Below are 23,022 nucleotides of genomic sequence, written 5' to 3'. Positions count from 1 at the left end.
CCGGTGGTAGCTTCACTCAATAAATTTTGTTAAGTGACGATTCTAATGTGCTGGTAAAAGTCTACTTGAATAGAGTTTATTCAGTTTTAAATTTTGATTAAAATATATGAATCAGCTAAATTAAAAATGGTGTAGCATTTTGTTCAAGAAGATATAACTTGCCACAGGAAGGATATATTGATTTTTTTAGAGTTGGAAACTTGGCGTTATAATTCCATGATAACTTCTCGTATCTTCTGCAATGATCATCCCTGATTCCAACGAAATGATCAATGCTATTGTGCTATAAACATACATTGTGAATTTCCATTCCAATATCAAAATACCCGTGGAATTTCAGAAAATATTTCTGAATTCCTACGTAAATCACATAGGCAGGGAATTTGTTGAAAGGCGCCGGGATTTAACCTGATTTCTTTTTAATTTTTCGTCATATTTATTTCAAAAGGGATTTGAATATTAAGCCATTAATACTTGAAATAATTTACTTTAAAATTATATACATATATTTTACTGACGTAACTTTTAGTGAGATATATATTCATTAAACTTTCAACTACTGAGTTCATAAGCATAAATGAGAGCTATGCAGTGTAAGTGTCAAAGTTCAACGAACTAGTGATTCAGATATTATCCTACGTGACATTTGTGAAATAACTAAAAACTTCCAAGCAAAGTATGAATGAATTTACTACATACATACGTGTATAAGTTAAAATATTTAATTAATATTTTAAAGTAGGGGATTCCTCTATATTATTAATTATCTTTGTTGATATTCCGGATCCAGTAATATTAAATTCGTTTTTTAATAAATGTTTTGTTTTTCTTGACATTCTATAGAGAATACTTGCTAGAGAACCGCTTATACAGGCTATTGCACAGTTCACGAAAATTCTCGATATAAATCGCATTGTAGTCTAAATTAAGCGTGATTTTTTATTTCAAGTAATAGCTATACACATTGGCTGTGTTAGAGAATAATTTAAAAACTTGATTTTAATTGTTTTACTATAACATATATATTAATAAAAAAAAGTATTTATAAAATACTGCTATATTGATTTTCTAAATCAATATACATAAAACTTAAACAAGAAATTGTGACACGTTTCAGCAAAAAAAAATCAGTACAGAATATTATTTAATTAGCTTCGCTTCGCTGTTTTACCAGCTTTAAATTTATTCGTGTACCTTCATGTATAGATTTACACGAAGGTAGGCTGTTAGATTTCAAAGCAAAAAAGTTTTGATAAAAAGGTTTTTATAAGCAATTATTTATTCATTAATTATAGAATTGATAATATTTAATTCATTTTGTTTGCGTTGCGTTTTAAAATATTAAAATGTATTATATTTATTTACTTAAAATAACTTGCTGCTTTTAGTAGGTACATTATACGAAACTGCTATATTATTACACATAGAACGACTTAAATACTAAGCAATAATTACTTTTGTAATTAATTTCGTTAAATCTGTTGCAATACGAAATAGCTCGAAGCACTATTATGAATGCAAATAACACGACCTTAACCTGCTTTTAAATTATATTTTACACAAATTCTTATTGAGGATGCATCTGCATTAATTAAACGACCTTATTAACTTCAGAAACAGCTTAAACATTTTTCAGTGAAAAGCAAATTTAAAATATATTTTATTCTATTAGGCTCTTATAAGCACGTCTGAATCGTCTATTTGTAAGGTAAATTTAAATATGTAACTACAACTGGTTCAAAAGGGCTACTCTATAAGAAGAAATTGGAAACCGTAGAACACAAGTTTTCAATAATAACAAGATAAATAAATAACTAGAGCCTAAATAAATAAAAATAAATTTCCCACTGCTGGCCTCCTCTCCCTTTGAGGAGAAGGTTTGGAACATATTTCACCACGCTGTTCCAATGCGGGTTGGTGGATTACACACGTGGCAGAATTTCTATGAAATAAGACACATGCAGGTTTCCTCACGATGTTTTGACCACCGAGCACGAGATGAGTTATAAAGACAAATTAAGCACATTAATATTCAGCGGTGCTTGCTTGGGTTTGAACCCGCAATCAATGGTTAAGATGAACTCGTTTTAACCACTGGGTCATCTCGACTCACAAAAAAACTCGAGTTTGCAATATGGAATATAATGTGATATTTAACTGTCAGTCGGTTGTTAAAATATTACGAGTGAGATTCGAAGTGAATTCTCCCAGAATCGTACTGGCACTGTAATAAATACCAACGCTTACATTACCAATGCTTATTGCAACTTAGAGAACTAAGATGTTACGTCCCCTGTACATGGGTCGGTATAAAGCTGAGTTTGACCTCAATAAGTAAGTAAAGCCAGACGAGAATATCAATGCACTATAATATTTGAATAGTCAACTGAAGTTTTTTGTTTTAAATATTTTGTCCATTCAGGAATAGGACCCGTTCCTTAAATTGATTTTGGTAATAAATACATCACGTAATATTAAGAGCGTTCACGTCCTTAGGAAGTATAATAAAGATTAAAACATAAGAAACAAAATTAAAAGCTAAAATTATATATATATATATATATATATATAGATTATATAATATAATTTTTTATGTATGAGTAAAAAAATGTCTGCGGGAAACTGCCTGCAATACACTCCCGAAAGCTAAGAAGATAACCCGCTTACTAAGAAACGTAATTTTCAGAGCATCCTATCTCAAACATAATTTTGTCTCCATATCTTATTACATCCTATTCCGCTTAGCTAGCCGGCTAAATGCAGCTAGCCTAATTTACTTTAGCCAACCGAATTAATTAGGCGAAGCTGGCTATTATTCTGGTTTATCCATCTAATAGTTGTCAAGCTTGATGAGTTTTATGCAGCTCGCTTGCTTAGGGAAATTCTGTTGTTTACTAAATATTTTTCCTTAATAAATTCCTTAGTAAATATATCCAATATTTATATACGGATCTATATCTTTAGAATTACAAAGACGGGAATTTAGTAGGGTGTAGTAGAATATCCATTCATCCTCTACTTGGTGGTAGGGCTATGTGCAAGCCCCTCTGGGTAGTTATCACCAACTCATCAGATGTTTTACAGCCAAACAATACTTGGTATCGTTGTGTTCCGGTTCGAAGGTTGAGTGCGCCAGTGTAACTACAGGCACGCACAGATGACGCATTATAGTAGTGTGGTAGTAAGTAGTACTAAGAACAAACTACAACAAGCGTATTCAAAAATCCGTATGCCTCAATCACCCGTAAATTTGTGAGAAACTAACTCACCAGTCACCAGTAAAACCATTTCCAAGGGTTGGCATAATTGGCACTAAAAGTTTGTTCAAACGTTTGCAAAGTAGGCGTGGTTTGCATTTACAAATGGTAAATAAAACGAGTGGTTTTTAATTGAAATTGATTGATTGAACCCAGGCAAGAATAACTGTGATTCCATGTGCTCAATTTCTTTAATCTTTCGCTCGAAGATGAATGAACAGAGAATGAATAAAACTTGCACGTATCGACTGAACTGCACAACCGTTTTTTGGTTACAACTTTCTTCTCAAGAGAAGAAGTGACCTATTGTCCTATGTCACATACAATTTACCTTACTAGTCTTAGGAACAAATTTTCTTTTTCTTCTAAGTCATTACACTTGGTAGAACAATCACGGTATTATGCAGTCATAGTGGAGGCCTCACCTTTACCTCGCCTCGCCTCACCCTTAACCTAATACATTGGCAGTGGTAGCTTTACAATAAGCCTGAGGAATGATTCAAATGTCTGTGAAATACTACTTAAAGAAGAATTTTGATTTAAATCTGTTCAGTATTAATAAAGGGTGATTTTATAAATATTATAAGTTAAGGTTTGAAAAATAGTTGGTGGATTTAACATAAAATAAGATTTAGGGAAATCAATTTGTATTAAAATAAAATTTGTTCACGTATCCATTTTACTTCTACTATAGTGCGACATTGTTATTTTATTACATAGTGTCGGGAAAACAGCAGGAGTTCCTATGAAATTTTAGGTGTTTAATTAACATGTTTGTTTAGTCACATTTATAACTTTTAATATAAACATGTAATGGGACAGGTGTGTGTTCGTGAAATTGAAAGGTCAATGAACTTATTATTTACATATTTTATCATTGTTACGTGTAGAAGTCTCTGAACCGTAATGAATGGATTATTATCATTCAGCTGTGATAAATTTAATTTAATTTTGTTCAATTTCAGTCGAAATAACTTGGTATCGATAGAATTGACATTTCGAATCATAGTTGGCTCACTTGTAAATTGACAATTCAAAAGATAAGCTATTTTGAAGCTAAAAACCTCTTCAAATAAAGTATATTTTCATTTGAACATATAAATAAATTATTGATTAAGGTATAGATGAAAAGTAACAAGTCCTTTTTTTTTTATTACGCTGGAAAAACGCTTTACGCGCTTCCCCCACGTGATGGAAAGTGGGGGGGTGTGTGGGACTCCCCGGAGCCCTGAACGCCGAGTGCGCCCAGGCACACCGGGTTTACCCACTAAAAAACCAGCAGTACCCTCTTCGTCTTTCAGCGGACGCCACGGGATCGCTTACGCATGCTACCGTGACGCCCTGACGGTCGGCCCGCTTATACGGGCCTTCAACAGCTAGGGGGGATTCCCAGGGTACTGGGATTCCCCCTGGTCCCTACGGCGCCTATTGAGGCGGAGGGAGAAGATGCGCGTAGCGCCTTTTCCTTCTCCCCGGTCGTCTTCTGCGGAGCGAGTCAGCGGCGGTATTTTTTTCCCGCTCCCGCTCCGCTGCTTCCTTCTGCGACATGACACTTTCGCAGAAGGAGCGCATCTCTGACCAGCACACCTCGCTACCGAGCATGGTGTTGATAACGCTCGGTAGCGAGAGGTCTCCGCCCATAGTCGCCGCAAGGATGTGCCTCTGGGGCCCCAACGCAGCACACTCGTACAGGGTGTGGTACGCCGTGTCCACTGGCAAAGTAACAAGTCCTGTTCATATACCAGTAAAATTTTTTGACTAATGATGAAAAAATCGTAACGAAAACTGATATTTCACTAACAGAAGAAATCTACACGTGTATGACAATCGTTGACCAGTCGGTTTCAGTTACAGGCACTGGCATTGCAAAAGGTAGAAAAGGCAATTTCAGTACGAGGCAAACCTTGTTATACATGGTGCTCTGTTATTACACTGGATGAATTAACTTTATAAATCAATTATGTCCAACAAAGATTTACTTCATGGATTATATTGATTGATGAGGCTGTTTTCGGTCACGGACGTTATTTTCACCTAGATATTAATGATGTGTAATGTTTGCGTAAAAATTGGTACACTCTTATTAACAATGGGTATAATTTAAGTTCAAGAGTACAGGGGCAGTTCCAACAGTTTTGCGTTCCTCGTACAAGAGCATTACCTATCATTGTCCAAACATTAGGATACTTTAAATTTCGTTACAAAAAAACTCCAAATCTTTTTCTGAACCGAACCAGGCTTTGTATCGGGGACCTTGATTTCTGGAAATAAGCTGCTAGAACAAAAAGGCCGTATATGTTTTTAGTATTCGCACGTTATTGACAACCTTTTATTCTTATACCAAACATAAATAATTAGTGAAGGGTAGTAGTACCTAGTCGTTTGAAGGGTAAGCCAGCGTTTTAACTTGCATAAGGGATTCCCATGGTTACCGTAGTCGTGTTTGTGTACAGAAAATTATTATGTAAATTTATAGCAGAATATTTAGAGCTCAACTAGCGTGTTTATGTGGTAACGCCAGAAAAATATATTGTCAGTTATTTCGTTAGGACGTATTTATTGAAAAATGAGAGCGTTTGATTCGACTGATGTAAAATTAAGAATTGAAATTAGTATGGAATGGGAACCGTAGTCTTCACGTAATTTCACGATAATTTCTAGACAAATAAGGTCAGAGGAAACTGGAGCATTCCATTAAAATAATATTATAGGCACGCCTCATTTAGCAATAAAAGTGTACAAAATTGCCAACATTTAATAAATGGGCACATTCCTTCGGGCCTATTTATCATTAACCTTCCAAATAAAAAAGTAGGCTACTAATCTACCTCATTAGTAACTAAGCTTTATGCCAGAAGGTACTCACAGAATTATGCTAAACTTATATTAAATTTTCCTTTTAATTATTTCAAGGATATAACAGCGTATCGTGCGTAATTATTTCAACGTTTAGCCATTTATTATGAATAATCCACCCTTTAAACTTTCCGCAGAGTGCGAGCGCAATTAAACGCAGATAAAGCCAGCGAGCCTACGATTAATTTAATAACAACATTTTATTTGTGTCTTTTCTCGTTGCTTAAACATTATTAAAGTTAATGTAAATAGCGTTTTAATATGCCATGGCTGGCAAAGGTCGTTGTCCCAAAGAATATTTTTTGTTAAAAGATTTCCAAGCGTTAATTTGATTCTTTCAATGCGGTGAAGCGAATATTGATGTTACGGAGTATTACTTAAATAATTTACTTGTGGTTTAATGGAAATTCTGAGTGTAATGTAAATGTTATATAGTACAGAGACGTTTTTTCGTGATGCCATATTGAAAAAAATCAACACGTACGGTGCGAATATTTGCCCATTGAATAGCACTTCTACTTCTAAGAAAAGGACGAAATAACTCTCGTCTTTTGCTCGCTTCATTCAGCTGTAATTAAAAGCCGATAGATTGAAAAGTTCCACTATTTCACAGGTCGGTATTTCGATACCAATTTTTATGCTGTTCGATTTTTAAAATTTTTATTAAATGGATCAACTGCTTCTGTGTGTGCGTGTCTCTCCATTTAACGCTCCAACATTTAATACTATTAAATATTGATATTTTGTACTGTTATTTTTTTCTTTTTGCAGTGTATGTATGTTCATTGAACAAAGGCTACATGACCACGTGATTAGAAATAGTGAAATCTATATCGATTATTAGTTGGATAACGTTCGAACGTTGACAAGAATCACAGTTTTCTTTTGAATTTGTGATTTTTAATATTTCAGTGTGAAAGTTAAAAATTACTTTTTAAAATCAGCAAAGATCTGAACCCAGCACTAGGGTAAATACAGACTTTACTACATGACATTTTATAGTACAAAACAACCGAATACTTATTCTTCTCGATTAGAATCACTTAAATAAACCAATGCTTAAGTTTTTTAATTAATTATCAGCAAAACACTTTTCAATATTAATTACCACGCCAGTGTAAAGATAAAATTGTTTTTTATTTAAAGTATATTATTAACAGTTTAATTTAACCATCATGAATAAGCACTTACCTCTTCGCTACAGTTCAAATGAATATAGTATAATCATGTCCATTTTCAATAAAGAAATTGTATTAAACATATTAATGAAGACATTAATATTAACACAAATTACGCTTCGAGCTGATGGTGTTTTCCACACAAACATGTGACATAACAGTAACTTCGTTAAGTTTATTATACAATTATGCTTTATTGAAAGTTGATTATTTTTATTTGAGCAGCATAAATTATTTATTTAAGGCGATTATCATGGTTTTGGCGTAATGCGTTTATTCTTACACTATTGCCTCGTTTTATAATTTGACACTCCTGGAAAGTGTTGCAAGACCTTTAAATTTTTCGAGACATGAAATTATAAATACTGCCAATTTCCAAGCGCTGGCCTACTGGGAATCTAGACAGACCAATCATATTTTTTCTCTTTTGATCCTGAGTCTGAATTTAGAACCTCGCGTTTTGCTTCCTTATAAGCTAGTTATTAAGTTAAATCAAACTTTTAGAGCATTTAGAGAGTAAGTTTTGGTCCTCTATGTCCTTTTATGTATTTTTGACAACATGTCAGGACAGCGTAAACAGAAACAAAACAAATTTATTTTGCATTTACAATATTTATTAGGATATACAGTAATAATAATGTAATTGAGTAAATTGTATACACCATAGTTAGTTAGGAGTTATTAAAATATTTATAATTAACTTAACTGTTTAGTGTATGGGGCAAATATTTTAACTCACATATACCCAACTTTCAAAGAACTTTTATTCAAATGGGTTTGTGGACGGAATTTTTACAGGTATTTGTAGGTACAAACCCTTCATCACATAAACCAATCACAATTATGTCTTTTGTCATTTACCCACCCTTTTATGTCTAGCATCCTCTTTTCTAGAGGATAAGGCTTAGACCTTATTACACCATGCAGCTCCAAAGTGTGTATAGGTTTTCTTAAATTGTTATAAACACTAATAAAAGCAACTTCTTAAATTGCGTGATATTTTATCATCTCAGAGAATTGTCATAAAACGATATTCTCATAAAGAGAGTTTATGACTTGCAATAATCCTCTATGGCTTAATTCTAGTAGCCGGGGTATTTATCGACCTTTCAGGGATTATTGTAAAGTAACTTAGCAATTTAATGAGAATTAAATGGCTCTTACACAGCTTATGTCACGATACTAAATAAACCATTTCGTCGCTTACGAAATATTGTAGCGTTCATTTTTTGTTTTGTATAATTCCATTTTTAAATTTGATAGTGAATTCTTTGTTATCTTATGAGAATTGTAAACTTATTATTAAACTTGTTATTTTACCTGAAGGTTTATGAACTACAAGCTGTATATTAGTTACAGTTAAACTGACAGGTTTGCAGTTCCATTGGATTAAAGAATTCAACGATATCCAATGAGAAGGGCAACAGAAAGTGCTCCTGTATTTGCTGAAATCCTTGTCTACTATAATATGGTCTGCGTATTTGGCTGATCTCCATTGAGACTGACCACCATGGATGAAATCGGTTTGGGTAACATTATCATCATCACGTACCCAGAGGGACTTGCACAAAGGTAGATAGGCTCAACAACAACAACAACAATAGCTGGTAAATTTCTCAATGCTGGGCTAAAGGCCTCCTCTCCCGTTAAGGAAAAGTTTTGGAACATATTCCATCACGCTGTTCTACTGCGGGTTGGTGGCATATACACATTTGGCAGAATTTCTATGGAATTTGATATATGCATCTTTCCTCGCGATATTGTCCTTCACCGCCAAGAACAAGATGAATTATAATCACAAATTATGCACATGAATATTGAGTGATGGTTGCCTGGGTTTGAACTCACAATTATCGGTTAAGATGCATGCGTTCTAACCACAGGGCCATCTTGCCTCTAGATAGGCTCTAGGTAACCTACAAATGTATGTTTCCAGATAAGAAAAAATCATGAGCTCCACCGTGTGATTGGTGAATTTAGGTCACGAGATTATCCAACAAATCACTGTAGCAGCGCGGCAAATAAAACGTAATAATATTTCTCAGATCGAGTGTTACATTTACGCGCTCATATTTATTTACTTCCTTCCCTTCAAACAAACACCATTATAATGGTGCTGGGTATTATAATATCAGATATATATTATGTTCTTTTTTTATTATGTTTAGGCGGAGTGTCGCTGTAAGATATATTTTTCATCCTTATCCTAATACCAATGCACCAATCTTAAGAATAAATATGTTATATCTCTTGTTCCTGTAGTTACACTGACTCACCCATCAACCAGAATACAACAATATATATATTTATTTATATATATATAAGTTTTGCTATTTAGTGGAAGAATATTTTATGAGTGGGTGGTATCTACTCAGACAAGATCGTCCAAAAGTCTACGTCGATCTTAGTCTAGTCTTAAGTCGATCGATGTACTAAAATATATAAAATCGATCGAAAAATAGTCTATGTTATTCGATGAAAGTACTTTAATAAGACCTTTTAGTCTGAAGCCTGAACTTTCGATAATCACTTAGCAAAATAAAGTAAAAACGTTATTTTGTAGAATATGTTTACGTAAGTACTTTTAAACATTTACAGATTGACGTCAATTAAGTTACATAAATTATTTATTATTTATGATAAATAAAATCGTAGATTTGGTATTTCATGACTGTAGAGCTAGAAATATAATTTAATTTGAATTTAATATTATTTAATTGGTGAAAACGAGTTACTTACTTACTTTAGTTAGTTTTGACTGATTGTTCTCGTTCGAATTTACAAGCTAAATCAATGTCATATATATAAATAATTTGATAAAATTAAAAAAAAAGAAGTATCCAACCTCTTTTATGTAGAGCCTCCTTCAATAAAGAATATTTGATTTAATTTAAAAAGATAAATTCCTCATCTTATGTCACTTGTTTAAATAATGACAATGGAATGGTTATTTCTACACTATCAGATTACCAAACATATGATCTACGTTGTCTCTCGTTGCGATCATACTGGTTCACCAACCTTTCAAATTAATATACAAATACAAAGTACTGATGTTTTAATAATAGTTGCTAGACTCGTTTGCATTTTAGGAACTAATATATTATATATATCTTGTGCATGAAATTCAACAAAAATAAGTATAGCTCTTATTATAAATTTAAATAATTATATTTAATCACTATTAATATCGATTCAAGCAAAATTTACAATCTATATTAATATTATAAATGCGAAAATAGCTCTGTATTTTTATTACTCTGTGGATCTTTCACAGTCAACCACGGAGCCAAATTTAGTACTTTCTATAAAACAAGTTTGAACTCCAAGAATAAATAGGCTTCTTTTTTGCCTCTACGACCAAATCCTACAACGCAAACGAAACCACAGCCGACAATTACACAGTAGTGTAGTGTAGTTGTAGTCTGTTACAAAAACAACAATTATATGTAACTAGTAAGTTACATTTAATGTAAAATGTATTTTTATTTTCTTAAAAATAATTTGATAAGAAATTTCATTGAACTAAAGTTATATTTATTAAAACTGAAATAGTTATTTATTATTGTGAGTTATTCCCATATATGTATTCTAATAGATAGGTACAAATTAGACAGACAAAATTTATCGTACACTTTTCTGTAGATACTTTAAAGAAACACAATTTTCTTAGACGTACATATATTCTCCTTTTGTATGTTTATAAAATTTAATACTTATTATATAATTTAATAAACTATGGCTATACTTAAACTATAAAACGATTTTAAACAGTTCATATCATTTGAAAAAGTAGTTTTACTGTGAGTTCGGAATAAAAATACCTTCCTTATAATTCTTGTACATAATTTGAATTTCGAATCAAATCTACATTACGAACACAAACAAAAAAATAATTGCAGCGGTTTATTCAAAAGCGGTCGTTTTAAATTAAAAAGACTCAAATAATCGTGAAAGATGAGGGTCTGACTGACAAGAACGATCGCCTTTGTTAAACTCCACATATATTTTTTGAATTTCGAATTTAATTTGCTTCTATGAATACAATAGCATTACAAAAAGGCAATCAGCAAACTGTCATAGCGTTCCTTTTTAAAAATGTAGCCAGAATGTATACAAACTGAATTTGAAGTTGAAGATTTAAATTTTTGTGAGCCATTGCAATGACGTCGTAAGTCGTAATAAATTAGGTATTATTTATAAACATTTATGCATTTAAATTATAGAATTTGGTTTTGTAGGTCATGTAGTTAGTTAGTTAGTTAGTATCAGTGAAATGATATCGTTAACAGGTAAAGATTTAATGTTGGAATATGAGATGTTATCTGACATGGATCATAATAATTTTATGTTCATTATGACAACCAACTGCTGTTGGTTACAATATACAATACTACATCAAAATAAAAATAAAAAAAATATATCTATCTAGGCGAAAGTTCTACTACTTACAGCTATTCTTACCATGTACTATCATATTGCATTATATGTATAAAAAATATTCATTTATTAATTGCCTGACGGTATAAAATTAGCGTATGATCGTAAGTTCTTATCACTTTTTTATTTCCACTTGGTGGTAAGGGTTTGCACGCCTTGGTATGTAACACCCAATCGGCATATATTGAACTAGTAGTCGCCCGCGGCTATGCTCGCGTTTTTGGGTGTTGGCTGTCACGTGTCAAGCAAAAAAGTTAGCCTTCTTTCTTGGAGTTCAAGTTTGTGTCATACCCAATTTCATCAAAATCGGTTCACCGGTTTGGTAGTGAAAGGTCGACAGACAGAGTGATTGAGTTATATTCACATTTAAAATATTAATATATAATAGAATGCTGATGATCAACAATTAGTATTGTGTTCCGGTTAAAAAGGTGTGTGACTGAGCTAGTACACCTCAGTGGTCAACCCATGGTTGGTGATGCTTTAGTGATGTTTATATGGTTAATATTTCTAACGCCGACAATTTATATGGACGGTGACCATTTATCATGAAGAGGCCCATTTGCGTGTCCGCCTACCTATTTATTTGTCAGCATATGACATTCGCCGGACGTATGAGTGTTGTTTTAACAAATGCCTCAATTAATATTACAGTCAGAGTAAGAAAACCTTCGTTAGATTTCAACTTTATTCCTTTATCAAGTCTTAAACTCTTAGTACCTTTTGAATCTAAACATCAAATCATTGCGACACAATATGTCATTCTCGATCGGTAAAGCAGATTATCGCACATATTGAGCACACGAAAATAGATCTTAAGGTGACGAACCTTTTCTTACCCAGACTACAGAAGATATCACGAGGCAAATTAGTATTATGTTGCTGAAGCCGCGTGGGGAAGCTAGTAATAGTATAACTTCTTACGCTTCACCATTAATCAAGATTTAATATACTTCAGCACGATAAATGCCTTTTTAAGACCGTGTCACACCTAATTTTCGTCGTTATTACATCAACATTTCATATGATAGGTTAATGGAACATGGTTGTAAAGTCTGCAGCATGTGTGGCGCAATCAATTTTGATGGATGGGTCAATTTGGCGTGGAATTTATCTCAAATTGATGTTATGTAGACGAAGTCTTGACTTTGGTCAAAAATTCAGTTTTGTGAAATTTTAATTAATGGAATATATATTCACTAGAACAAATACTGTTAAAATGTAAATAATAATTAATCAATACAAATTTTAATCTCAATTTAGTATTTTTTATATACGATGAGCAAATAGTATAAAAAAATGTTATATAATATATTTTGCCTAACAAGAACGCTTAGTATTGTTGTATTCTAGCTTGTAGTGTGAGTGAGCCAGTGTAACTGCGTAAACAATACACTTAGATACAAATTTAACTATTGGCGCTTTGAAGATGAAAATAGTGGTTGATATTTTTGCATAGTTTTCTAAAGTATTGTATAGTTGGTGTCATTTATATGTCTTTTTAAGAATCAATACTAACATAAATTTGAAAGTAACTTTGTCTGTCTGACTCTCTTTCACTAACAAACCAATGAACCGAATTTGATGAAATTTATTATGAAGCAAACTTGAACTCAAACGAAGGACGTAGGCTACTTTTTTGCTCAACACATGACAAAAAACCTCTAAAACAAAAGAAGTCGCGGGCATTAATAATATAAAATACCAGAATACTAACACGGACAAGCATTTGGTAATAAAATGATAAATGACGTATTAAGTGTCTGTAAAATGAAAGAATTAAAGGATTGCACAGTGCCTAACGTTTAGATTTAAAGATACCATAATCATTTATTATTACAAATGCAAGTGAAGAAGCGACTAGAACTGTAACGTATTATAATTCGTTAAGCATAAACAATTTGATCTACAACTTGCTTATGTTTCAAACCAATAAATGGAATTTAAGTCTTTTACGTCATTTTCGTATTGTAGCATTTCAAGAGGCAAAGTTACGGTCCATTGATTCGTATCGATACTGTTACTGGTGATGAATGCAAAGCTTAATTTGTAAGAAGGAAAGTAATTTTTCTTGTCAGAGTTATTTAATAGAAGATTATTCAACTATTCCAGACTCGTAGCTGACCTTTTTATTATGCTGGGGATGTTGCAGTGGAATGATCCATGGAAACTTAATGTTGATAATAACTATGAAATCTATACTGAACTTTGTTAAGTAATTCATTTTCATACCTGACTGCATCTTACTCTGACTTGATGATTACAAAGATTCCTACGTCCAGATAAGGCAGATAAAAAATATCGTATCATTAGACGAAATGGCCCAGTGGTTAGAACGTGTGCATCTTAATCGATGATTACGGATTCAAATCCAGGCAAGAAACTACATAGTCATGTGCTTAAACTGTGTTTGTAAATCTCGTGCTAGGCGGTGAAGGAAAACATCGTGAAGAAACCTACATGTGTTTAATTTCAAAGAAATTCTGCCTCATGAGTATTCCAGCAAACCGTATTGGATCATCATCATTCTCCTGCCCTTATCCCAATTTTACTTGGGGTCGGCACAGCATGTCTTCTCCTTCCATACTTCTCTGTCAGACGTCATCTCACAAGTAACATTCTTTCTAGCCATATCGTCTTTCACACAATCCATCCATCGTTTCCTTGGTCGTCCTCTACCTCTATATCCATCCACATCCATGCTCAAGGCCTTCCTCACAATGTGTTCCTCATTCCTCCGCATTACATGCCCATACCATGATAGCCGCCTTCCACATAACTTCTCGGCTATCGGTGTCACTTTCAAACTTCCTCTTATATACTCATTCCTTACTCTATCCATTCGCGTAACACCACACATTCCTCTCAGCATTCTCATCTCCGCAACATGCAATTGTCTTTCAGTCATCCCTTTTGTAGCCCAACACCCTGATCCATACAGGACAGCAGGTCTGATCATGGTCTTATAGATCTTCCCCTTAAGTTTAAGGGGAATACGGGGATCACAAATTGTTCCCGTAACCTGCCGCCATTTCATCCATCCTGTGTTAATCCTGTGCTTCACCGTTCGATCTATTTCGCCATCGCCTTGAATGAGTGAACCGAGATACCGGAAGTCGGAGCAGACTGGAAGAGCTGCGCCATCAAGCGCTATGGCTTCGGGACCGGAGAGACCGCCGAAATCGCAGAACATGTATTCAGTCTTCGTTCTACTGATTTTCAGGCCAACATTCTCCAGTTTCCGTTGCCAATCCTCCAATCTGCTCTGGATCTCAGGTCCATCTTCACCAACCAGTACAATGTCGTCGGCAAAAAGCATGCACCAGGGTGCCTCCTCCTGTATGTCCGCCGTTAGAGCGTCCATAACCAACAGGAAGAGGTAAGGACTTAGAGCCGACCCTTGGTGCAAACATACAGCCACATTGAACCGGTCGGTGTCTCCGGCAGACGATCGGACGTAGGTACAAGATCCCTTGTACATAGCACGAATTAACTCCACATACTTCCCAGGCAAACCTTTCTCTTTCAATGCCCACCATAACACTTCACGAGGCACCCTATCATAGGCTTTCTCGAGATCAATGAACACCATGTGCAGGTTCTTGTGAGCACGTCTGTACTTCTCGCACAATTGGCGGAGTGCAAAGATATCGTCCATTGTCCCTCGACCTGGCATAAACCCAAACTGATTTTCGGTAATTTCACTCTCTTCTCGCAATCTTCTCTCTATTACCTTCTCCCATACTTTCATAGTATGTGATATGAGCTTAATCCCTCTATAGTTGTTGCAATCCTGTACATCTCCTTTATTTTTGAAGATGGGCACTAGTGAACTACTGCACCATTCTTGTGGGATGGTTTCTTCATGCAACAACTTATTGAAGAATAAAGTCAACCACATACATCCTTCACTCTTTAATATCTTCCATACTTCAACTGGTATATCATCTGGACCCAAAGCCTTCCCATTTTTCATGCTTTTGACTGCTGTCATTACCTCATCCATGCTAATTTCTCTTACTAATCCCTTATTTACTTGCGCCTCTCGAAGAACACCATTCCAGTCATTTTCTTCATTCATAAGCTTTTCAAAATAGACCTTCCATCTTTCTTTTATTTCCTCATCTTTACATAAAACTTTACCAGCCTCATCTTTCATGCATTTGATATATGTTATATCTCTCGATCGTCTTTCTCTCTCTTTCGTAATTCGGTAGAGATCCTTTTGGCCTCTCGGGCTATCCAGTGAGTTGTATAACCTCTCCTGTGCCTTCGCTCTGGCAACCGCTACCACCTTCTTTGCTCTCCTCTTAAATACCCTATAAACTTCCTTTTTTTCATCTTTCAAACTTGCATTTACATTTTTTACAACCTGCCATTCTTTAAATGCCACTTTCTTCTCTTTCAATACATTTTGCACTTCGTCATTCCACCACCAGGTATCCCTATCTATTAAACCCTTTCCTTTCGACTCTCCAAACACATCTTTTGCGACCTTCCTTATATACCTAGCCATCTCAATCCAACATTCATTCGCCAATGTCTCTTTCATATCACTCATTTCTATCATTTTCTCCAATATTTGGTTCCTAAATCTAATAGCACATTCATCATTCTCTAACATACGCCATCTTGTCTTAGGAGGGGGCCGTGTTCGGCTGTTTTTGGGCGAGACACTTAATTTAAAATCCATTAGGATTAGTCTGTGTTGGGTGACTAAAGCTTCGCCTGGCAGCACTTTACAGTTTTTGACACAGCATAGACTCCTTCGCCTCACTAGGAAATAGTCTATCTGTGTCGCGTGGTGGCCACTCTTGTAAGTTATTAGGTGTTCCTCTTTTTTCTTAAACCACGTGTTTGTTATAGCCAGGTCGAAGGCACAGGCAGCTTGTAAAAGTGCCTCGCCGTCAGCGTTCCGGTTTCCAAATCCCAACCCACCATGCACTCTCTCATATCCATCACTCTCTTTTCCTACATGGCCATTAAAGTCACCACCCACATAGACTTCCTCGCTATCCTGTAAATCCATCAGCAGACAATCAAAATCCTCCCAAAACTTTTCTTTCACGCTTTCCTCACAGCCTGACTGTGGCGCGTATACACTTATTAAATTCAGTGTCACGCCGTCCACAATTAATTTAATCGCTATCAGTCTATCATTCACTCTTTTTACATCAACCACACATTCTTTCAACCTACTATCTAAAACTATACCCACACCATTTCTCTTCCCATCACTTCCACAATAGAATAACTTATATCCTTCTCCTATTTCCCTAGCCCTTGCACCCTTCCACTTTGTCTCTTGCAGGCACGCTGCATTTATCCTTCGCCTTTTCAAAACATCTGCTAGCTCCCTTCCTCTTCCAGACATCGTTCCTACATTCCAACTCGCATACCGCAATTTTACCTCTCTCACACTTCGAGCTCGCTTCTTACGTCGCACCCGCCCGTTTTGGTGCGACAACCCTTGTCCATTTCCCACAGGGGCCGGGTGCTGCTCCTGCGCGTCGCCTGTGGGGTACGCCCTAGCCCTATCATTCTTATAGTTTTCATTGTCCATGCTGTAAGTGTTTCGGCTTATATTTTTAAAGTCGGCCGCCTGCCTGACACTAACCCTCCTTGGGAATGCTATCGTGGTGGTTTACCCGCCACCGTGCGGGTGGCCCAAAGTGCAGATGATATGCACTGGGCCCTAATATAAACCCTTAGTCGCCTCTTACGACACCCACGGGTAGAGTTGGGGAGGTCCTATTCTAATCCGGGACCACATGGATCAGTGAGGTGGAATGTGTTCCAAACCTTCTCCTCAAAGTGAGAGGAGGCCTAAGCCCAGCAGTGGGAAATTTATAGACCGTTGTTGTCGTTGTTGTTTTATGAGATTTAAGAGGCATGGTAGTTCAAAAACAGCTGACGTCCAGACTCGAATCAAAAACTAAGAATTTCTTGACACATAAATAGACATGCTTTGTTATCCTGAAATGGGGTTTTGAGCCAAGAATTTCAGAAGCTGCGGCCGTACAAGCTAGCTTACTAATAAACCAGTAAAACAAGATTAATTAATATCCTACTTTTAGCATATACAGCATCTACGTTGTATTTTGTATTTTAACAATAATATACCTCTTTCAAATTTTGGCATATGAATTTTAGCCTGAATTTTCTTTCATTTCTATAAGTGTAGTTTGACAGAATCAAAAGTGTTATAGAGTTATGAAATGTACAGATACGGCTTTGATAAAGGACATTCTAAGAGAACACAATCAAAACTTATCGCAGATTCTATGTCATACTATTTACTAAGAAGATAATGATTGATTATAACATATAATTGGCCCGTTTATCATAATAACGTCTTGAGGGTTTTCAAAACTTAACCATACTAAGCGAGTTTGCATAGAATAACGCCGCAACAGCCAACTCTGCTTTACTTATTTCAGTATTTTTTTTCTTTTTTATTTATACTACACTACAATATAAATATGTAGAGTCTGTCTGTATATACAATATTTTTATCGAATTTCGTTATATGAATCAGTGACATCAGACTTAACATTTTTGAATTTTTTGTCTGTCTGTATGTTCCGCCATAGTTTAAGAACGGTTGTGCCGAACTTTATAAAATTGGTATATCGTAAGAACATGTGATTATATATACATATAATGCCCTTAAAATTCATGGCAGCTGCAATAAATATTTTAATCATTAATTTTGTATAAATTATCTTATTAATTAAATTATATTATATAAACACTATTTGTTTTAATGTTTAGCAAAGCGGGGGTAACAGCTAATATATAACAACATATAAGTCTGTCTATATGTATGCTTATATCTTTAAAATAACGCAACGGATTTAATGCGCTTTTTTAATATATGCAGTGATTCGAGAGAACGGTTTTTATATACAATACATGTACAATATAGTAAATAAATAAGATAAATTCTGTAGTATATTTAGTATCAGCATTGCACCTCTCCGAAGCCGGGACGCTTTATACGAAATATTACAAAATAATTATACTAATGAGCTTATTATGAAACTTTATATGTTTTAATCCTTTTTATCTAAACAACGGTAGAATGGAAAACAGTAATACACGTTTAGATGCCAGCTTCACGCCGCGTTAACTTGCTTTGGGTACAAGCGCCCTTATTATGAACAGCGAATAATTTTAAACAATATATGCATTGTGTTAACTTTACAATGTACTCGCGAACAATATAAGTCAAGGCCATTTGACTTCACTAGGATTATCTCTATGAAAATGATAATTATAACAAAAGCAAAATTAGTTTTTTATTATTAGAAAAAAAAACATAAGTTTATTTTGCTTGCATTTATTTTTTTTTCTATCCGTACTTAAACTACTAAAACAAATGTAAAAATACATTCAACATAATTTTAATACAATAACGAACGGATCCGCTTTTCGAAATGAAAAGAATATAAATTATACAACGTTTTGTACTGTCAACAAAATTTATAAGTTAACAATGAAAAAGTGTGATAAATGTAATAAGAATATAACTAAAAAATCTCCTGGATTAGAATGTGCCAAGTGTGGAATTACTGTGCATGAAACGACGGCATGTACCGGACTAACCAATAAACAACTAACATCACTTCGAACAGCTGATTGCCTAGACTGGTCTTGTGGCGATTGCCAGAATTCATCATTGAGGAGAACATCATTCTTATTACCTGAAGATGAAGATGAAGAGGAGGAAGAGCTGGGTAATCAGTCCTTCCATTCCAAATCTGCAGATATTAGGAAACTACAAGATACATCAAAAGAGGTACAAAAAATTGTCAAACAAGAATTAGTCTCAATAACGAATTCTATTCAATTTTGCAGTGACAAAATAGATGAATTTATTGAAAGTTTAGAAACAATCACTAACAAAATAAAAATAGTCGAACAAAAACAAATTGAACTAAAAAATAAAAATTCTTACCTTGAAACAAAAGTAATGGCGTTAGAACAAAGGGTACTTGAACTTGAACAGCTGCAGTTAAGGAAATGTGTGGAAATAAGTGGAGTCCCACTTCAAGAAAACCAAGATCTACAGCAAATAGTGTCAGTTGTGCAAGAAAAAATGAATGTGAACGCAAAAGAAGTCAAGGAAATAAAAAGATTGCCTATAAAAAAGGATCGACCGCAAATTATCCAGGTGGAGCTGATCAGTGAATCAGCAAAAAACAAGTGGATTGCTGCATCTCGCCAAACTAACATATCTCCAGTGGATATAATACCCAACCTAGATCAGCGTCACTCCGTAGGAAAAATTGTAGTTCGAGAAGCATTAACGCCCTACTATAAATTTCTTTTAGGTAAAACTAAACATGAGTTAAAAGATACTTATAAATACATCTGGTGTAAGGATGGGAGGATTTTAATACGCAAAACAGATAAAAGTAAGGTAAATACTGTGAGGTCTGAAAGCGATATTAAAGCCTTCCTATAAACATTGTTAATTACTTCATAATAAACTTTTCAAGTACTTATTTATTTGACTGTTTGTCACTTATATTATTTTAGCACTTATATTTTTTAATTGTATACTTTAAATATAGCCAAGATACGAGATTATGTAAACGAATTTTACGACTGTACTGATTTAACAGACTACATGTCCAAATTACCTGTTTATAATAGCTATAACTTGACGTGTATTCATATAAACATACGTTCCCTGCATAAGAACTTTTGTAAACTGGAGCAGATAATTGACTGTTGCACTACTGCGATAGATGTGATTGTTTTAACCGAGGTAAATATTTCTTATTCATTATGTTCCCTATATAATCTAAACGGCTATACAATGCATTCAGAGCTGAGGCATAATCGCAAAGGTGGTGGCGTTATAGTGTATATTTCAAATAAACACAAATTTAAATCTTTAAATTTCAATACAATGCACTGTGAAAGCTTAATAGGTAATCTGACAACGCATCACAATTATGACGTAGCTCTGTGTGCAATTTACAGACCTCCCGACAAGCACAAACAATCCTTTATCCGCGAAATAGAACACATATTAACACAGCATAACAATTCCGATCTGATTCTGTTAGGGGATATGAATTTAGATTTAAGATCTGAAAATAATCTTAAAAGGTCATACAAAAATATGTTATATAGCTATGGTCTTGTATGCGGGATCACTGATTATACTAGAATAGAATACAAACAGCATAGAATGACCAAGAGTTGTATTGATCACATATTCATTCGATGTCGGTCCCCCATACAAGATGTTTACACCGCTGCGCTCGGCATTGTACTGGCTGATCACAATGTCGTTGCGTTAACTATGTTTTATAAACCAGAGAAATATGTACAGGATGATTCAAAAACTTCCGTAAGATATAACAAAAAGATATTACATGAACAAATTAATTCCATTGATTGGCAAAGTACACGAAATATGGACTGCCCAATAAAAATTTATAAATTTATAAAAACTAAACTAAACGATTGTTACAAAAAAGCAGAATATATTAAAAAAATAAATAATTCTAGAAGAAATAAACAAAAATGGATATCTAAAAAAGTTATTAATGCATGTAGGAAAAGAGACCAACTATTTTTAAAATGGAAATATAAAAAACAACGTAATAAAACAAATAAAATAATATATGTAAGCAAAAATAAATATTACAGGCAAGATATAATAAAAAATAAAAATAATACGAGAAAACTGTGGGAGATTCTTAATCATATTTCTGGTAGGATAAAAAACCGTATAGATAATTATATTCGGAAAGCATTTGATAACGTTGGATCGGATAAAAAAATAGCTGATTTATTCGCTACACGTTTCAAATCTAGTATAACGTCAATTAAATCACAGTGTAATATAAATCTATGCGAAGAAAGTTCTTATTTAAAACCTGTTGAAAAGTCAATGTTCTTAAAAAAGGCAACTACCTCTAAAATTACCAAAATAATAAACAGTCTGCATTCCAATAAAGCGCCAGGTATAGATGGCATAAGAACATCGGACATTAAACCTATATCTGAAAAGATTGCGTATGCAATAACAAAATTAATAAATCAGAGTATCGCAACTGGAATCTATCCCGATGAATTGAAAACCGGATTAGTTAGACCGATTTATAAAAGTGGTGTAATTTCAGATTCTGGAAATTACAGACCGATAACTATGCTCCCGATTATTGATAAAGTTGTAGAATCTCATATTAGTCAAAACATACACACATTTTATAGGGACCACAATATAATTTCAACAAAACAATATGGGTTTCAACCTAAAAGAAGTACAACACAGCTTTTGTCAAAACTTACCGACGACATACTAGACCGTTTACATAACAAGGAGCATATTTTAATAATATTTATTGATTATAGTAAAGCTTTTGACACATTGCAACATGACACTCTAATTAAAAAACTAGATAACACAGGGGTAAGGGGGCCATTACTCAAATGGTGTCAAAATTACCTGAAAAATAGAATATATAAAGTTAAAATTGGTATGTCTTATAGCGAGAGCGTAAACGTTAATGAGGGAACAGCTCAAGGTTCTGTACTCGGTCCCCTGCATTACTTGGCTTATGTAAATGATATACATAATATATTATCAAAATGCGATGTGTATCAGTTTGCAGACGATACTTGTCTTATATCATCCCATAAAGAAATAGAAAAAGCTCAACTACAAATTCAAGCTGATTTTAACAGAATTTGTAAGTGGTCACACGACAACGGACTTGTATTAAAAGCAGCTAAAACGAGCTTAATGCATATACATTCAAATCATAATAAAACAAATACTCTGCCAAGAATTATTGCTCATGATCATCAATGTTTTCACAATTATAATTACAATGCATGCACTTGTCCAGATCTAAAATTATTAAACGAACAAAAATATTTAGGTTTGATGGTTGACAATAGATTTAATTGGAACAAGCACGTCTCCAAAGTATGTGATAAGCTAAGAATTTTTATGTCTAAATTATACGCAATTAAAAGTAAGATACCGTATTCTATTTTGTTAATTATGTACAAAACTCTAGCGGAGAGCATCATAACTTACGGTTTGACTAGCTATGGTAGAACTTATAAGTCATACTTAGACCAAATTTATAACTTGCAATATAGAATCTTAAAAATCATTATTCCTATTAAAATACAACAAAAAATAAAAAATAAAATATCTCTTTTTAAATTTTGTAATGTCTTACCAGTCCACTATCTAGTTGATTATTTAATACTTTCAGAAAAATATTTTGATTCGGAGTTGAAAAATCCAATAAAAC

At 34.0% G+C, this 23,022-nt stretch overlaps 1 protein-coding gene across 1 annotated transcript; it reads left to right on the top strand.

The window, feature by feature from the left end:
* Positions 1 to 19,706: 19,706 nt before the first annotated feature.
* LOC124539198 lies at positions 19,707 to 20,201 on the top strand. The gene has a single exon (XM_047116496.1). The coding sequence runs from the start codon at positions 19,707 to 19,709 to the stop codon at positions 20,199 to 20,201; it is 495 nt and encodes a 164-aa protein (XP_046972452.1).
* The last annotated feature ends 2,821 nt before the right edge of the window (positions 20,202 to 23,022 follow it).

The sequence above is a fragment of the Vanessa cardui genome, chromosome 22, assembly GCF_905220365.1.
Source record: "Vanessa cardui chromosome 22, ilVanCard2.1, whole genome shotgun sequence".
In the NCBI taxonomy this organism is placed as follows: domain Eukaryota; kingdom Metazoa; phylum Arthropoda; class Insecta; order Lepidoptera; family Nymphalidae; genus Vanessa; species Vanessa cardui.
Note: the sequence above shows the minus strand (reverse complement) of the source record. Positions and strands in the feature narration are given on the sequence as shown.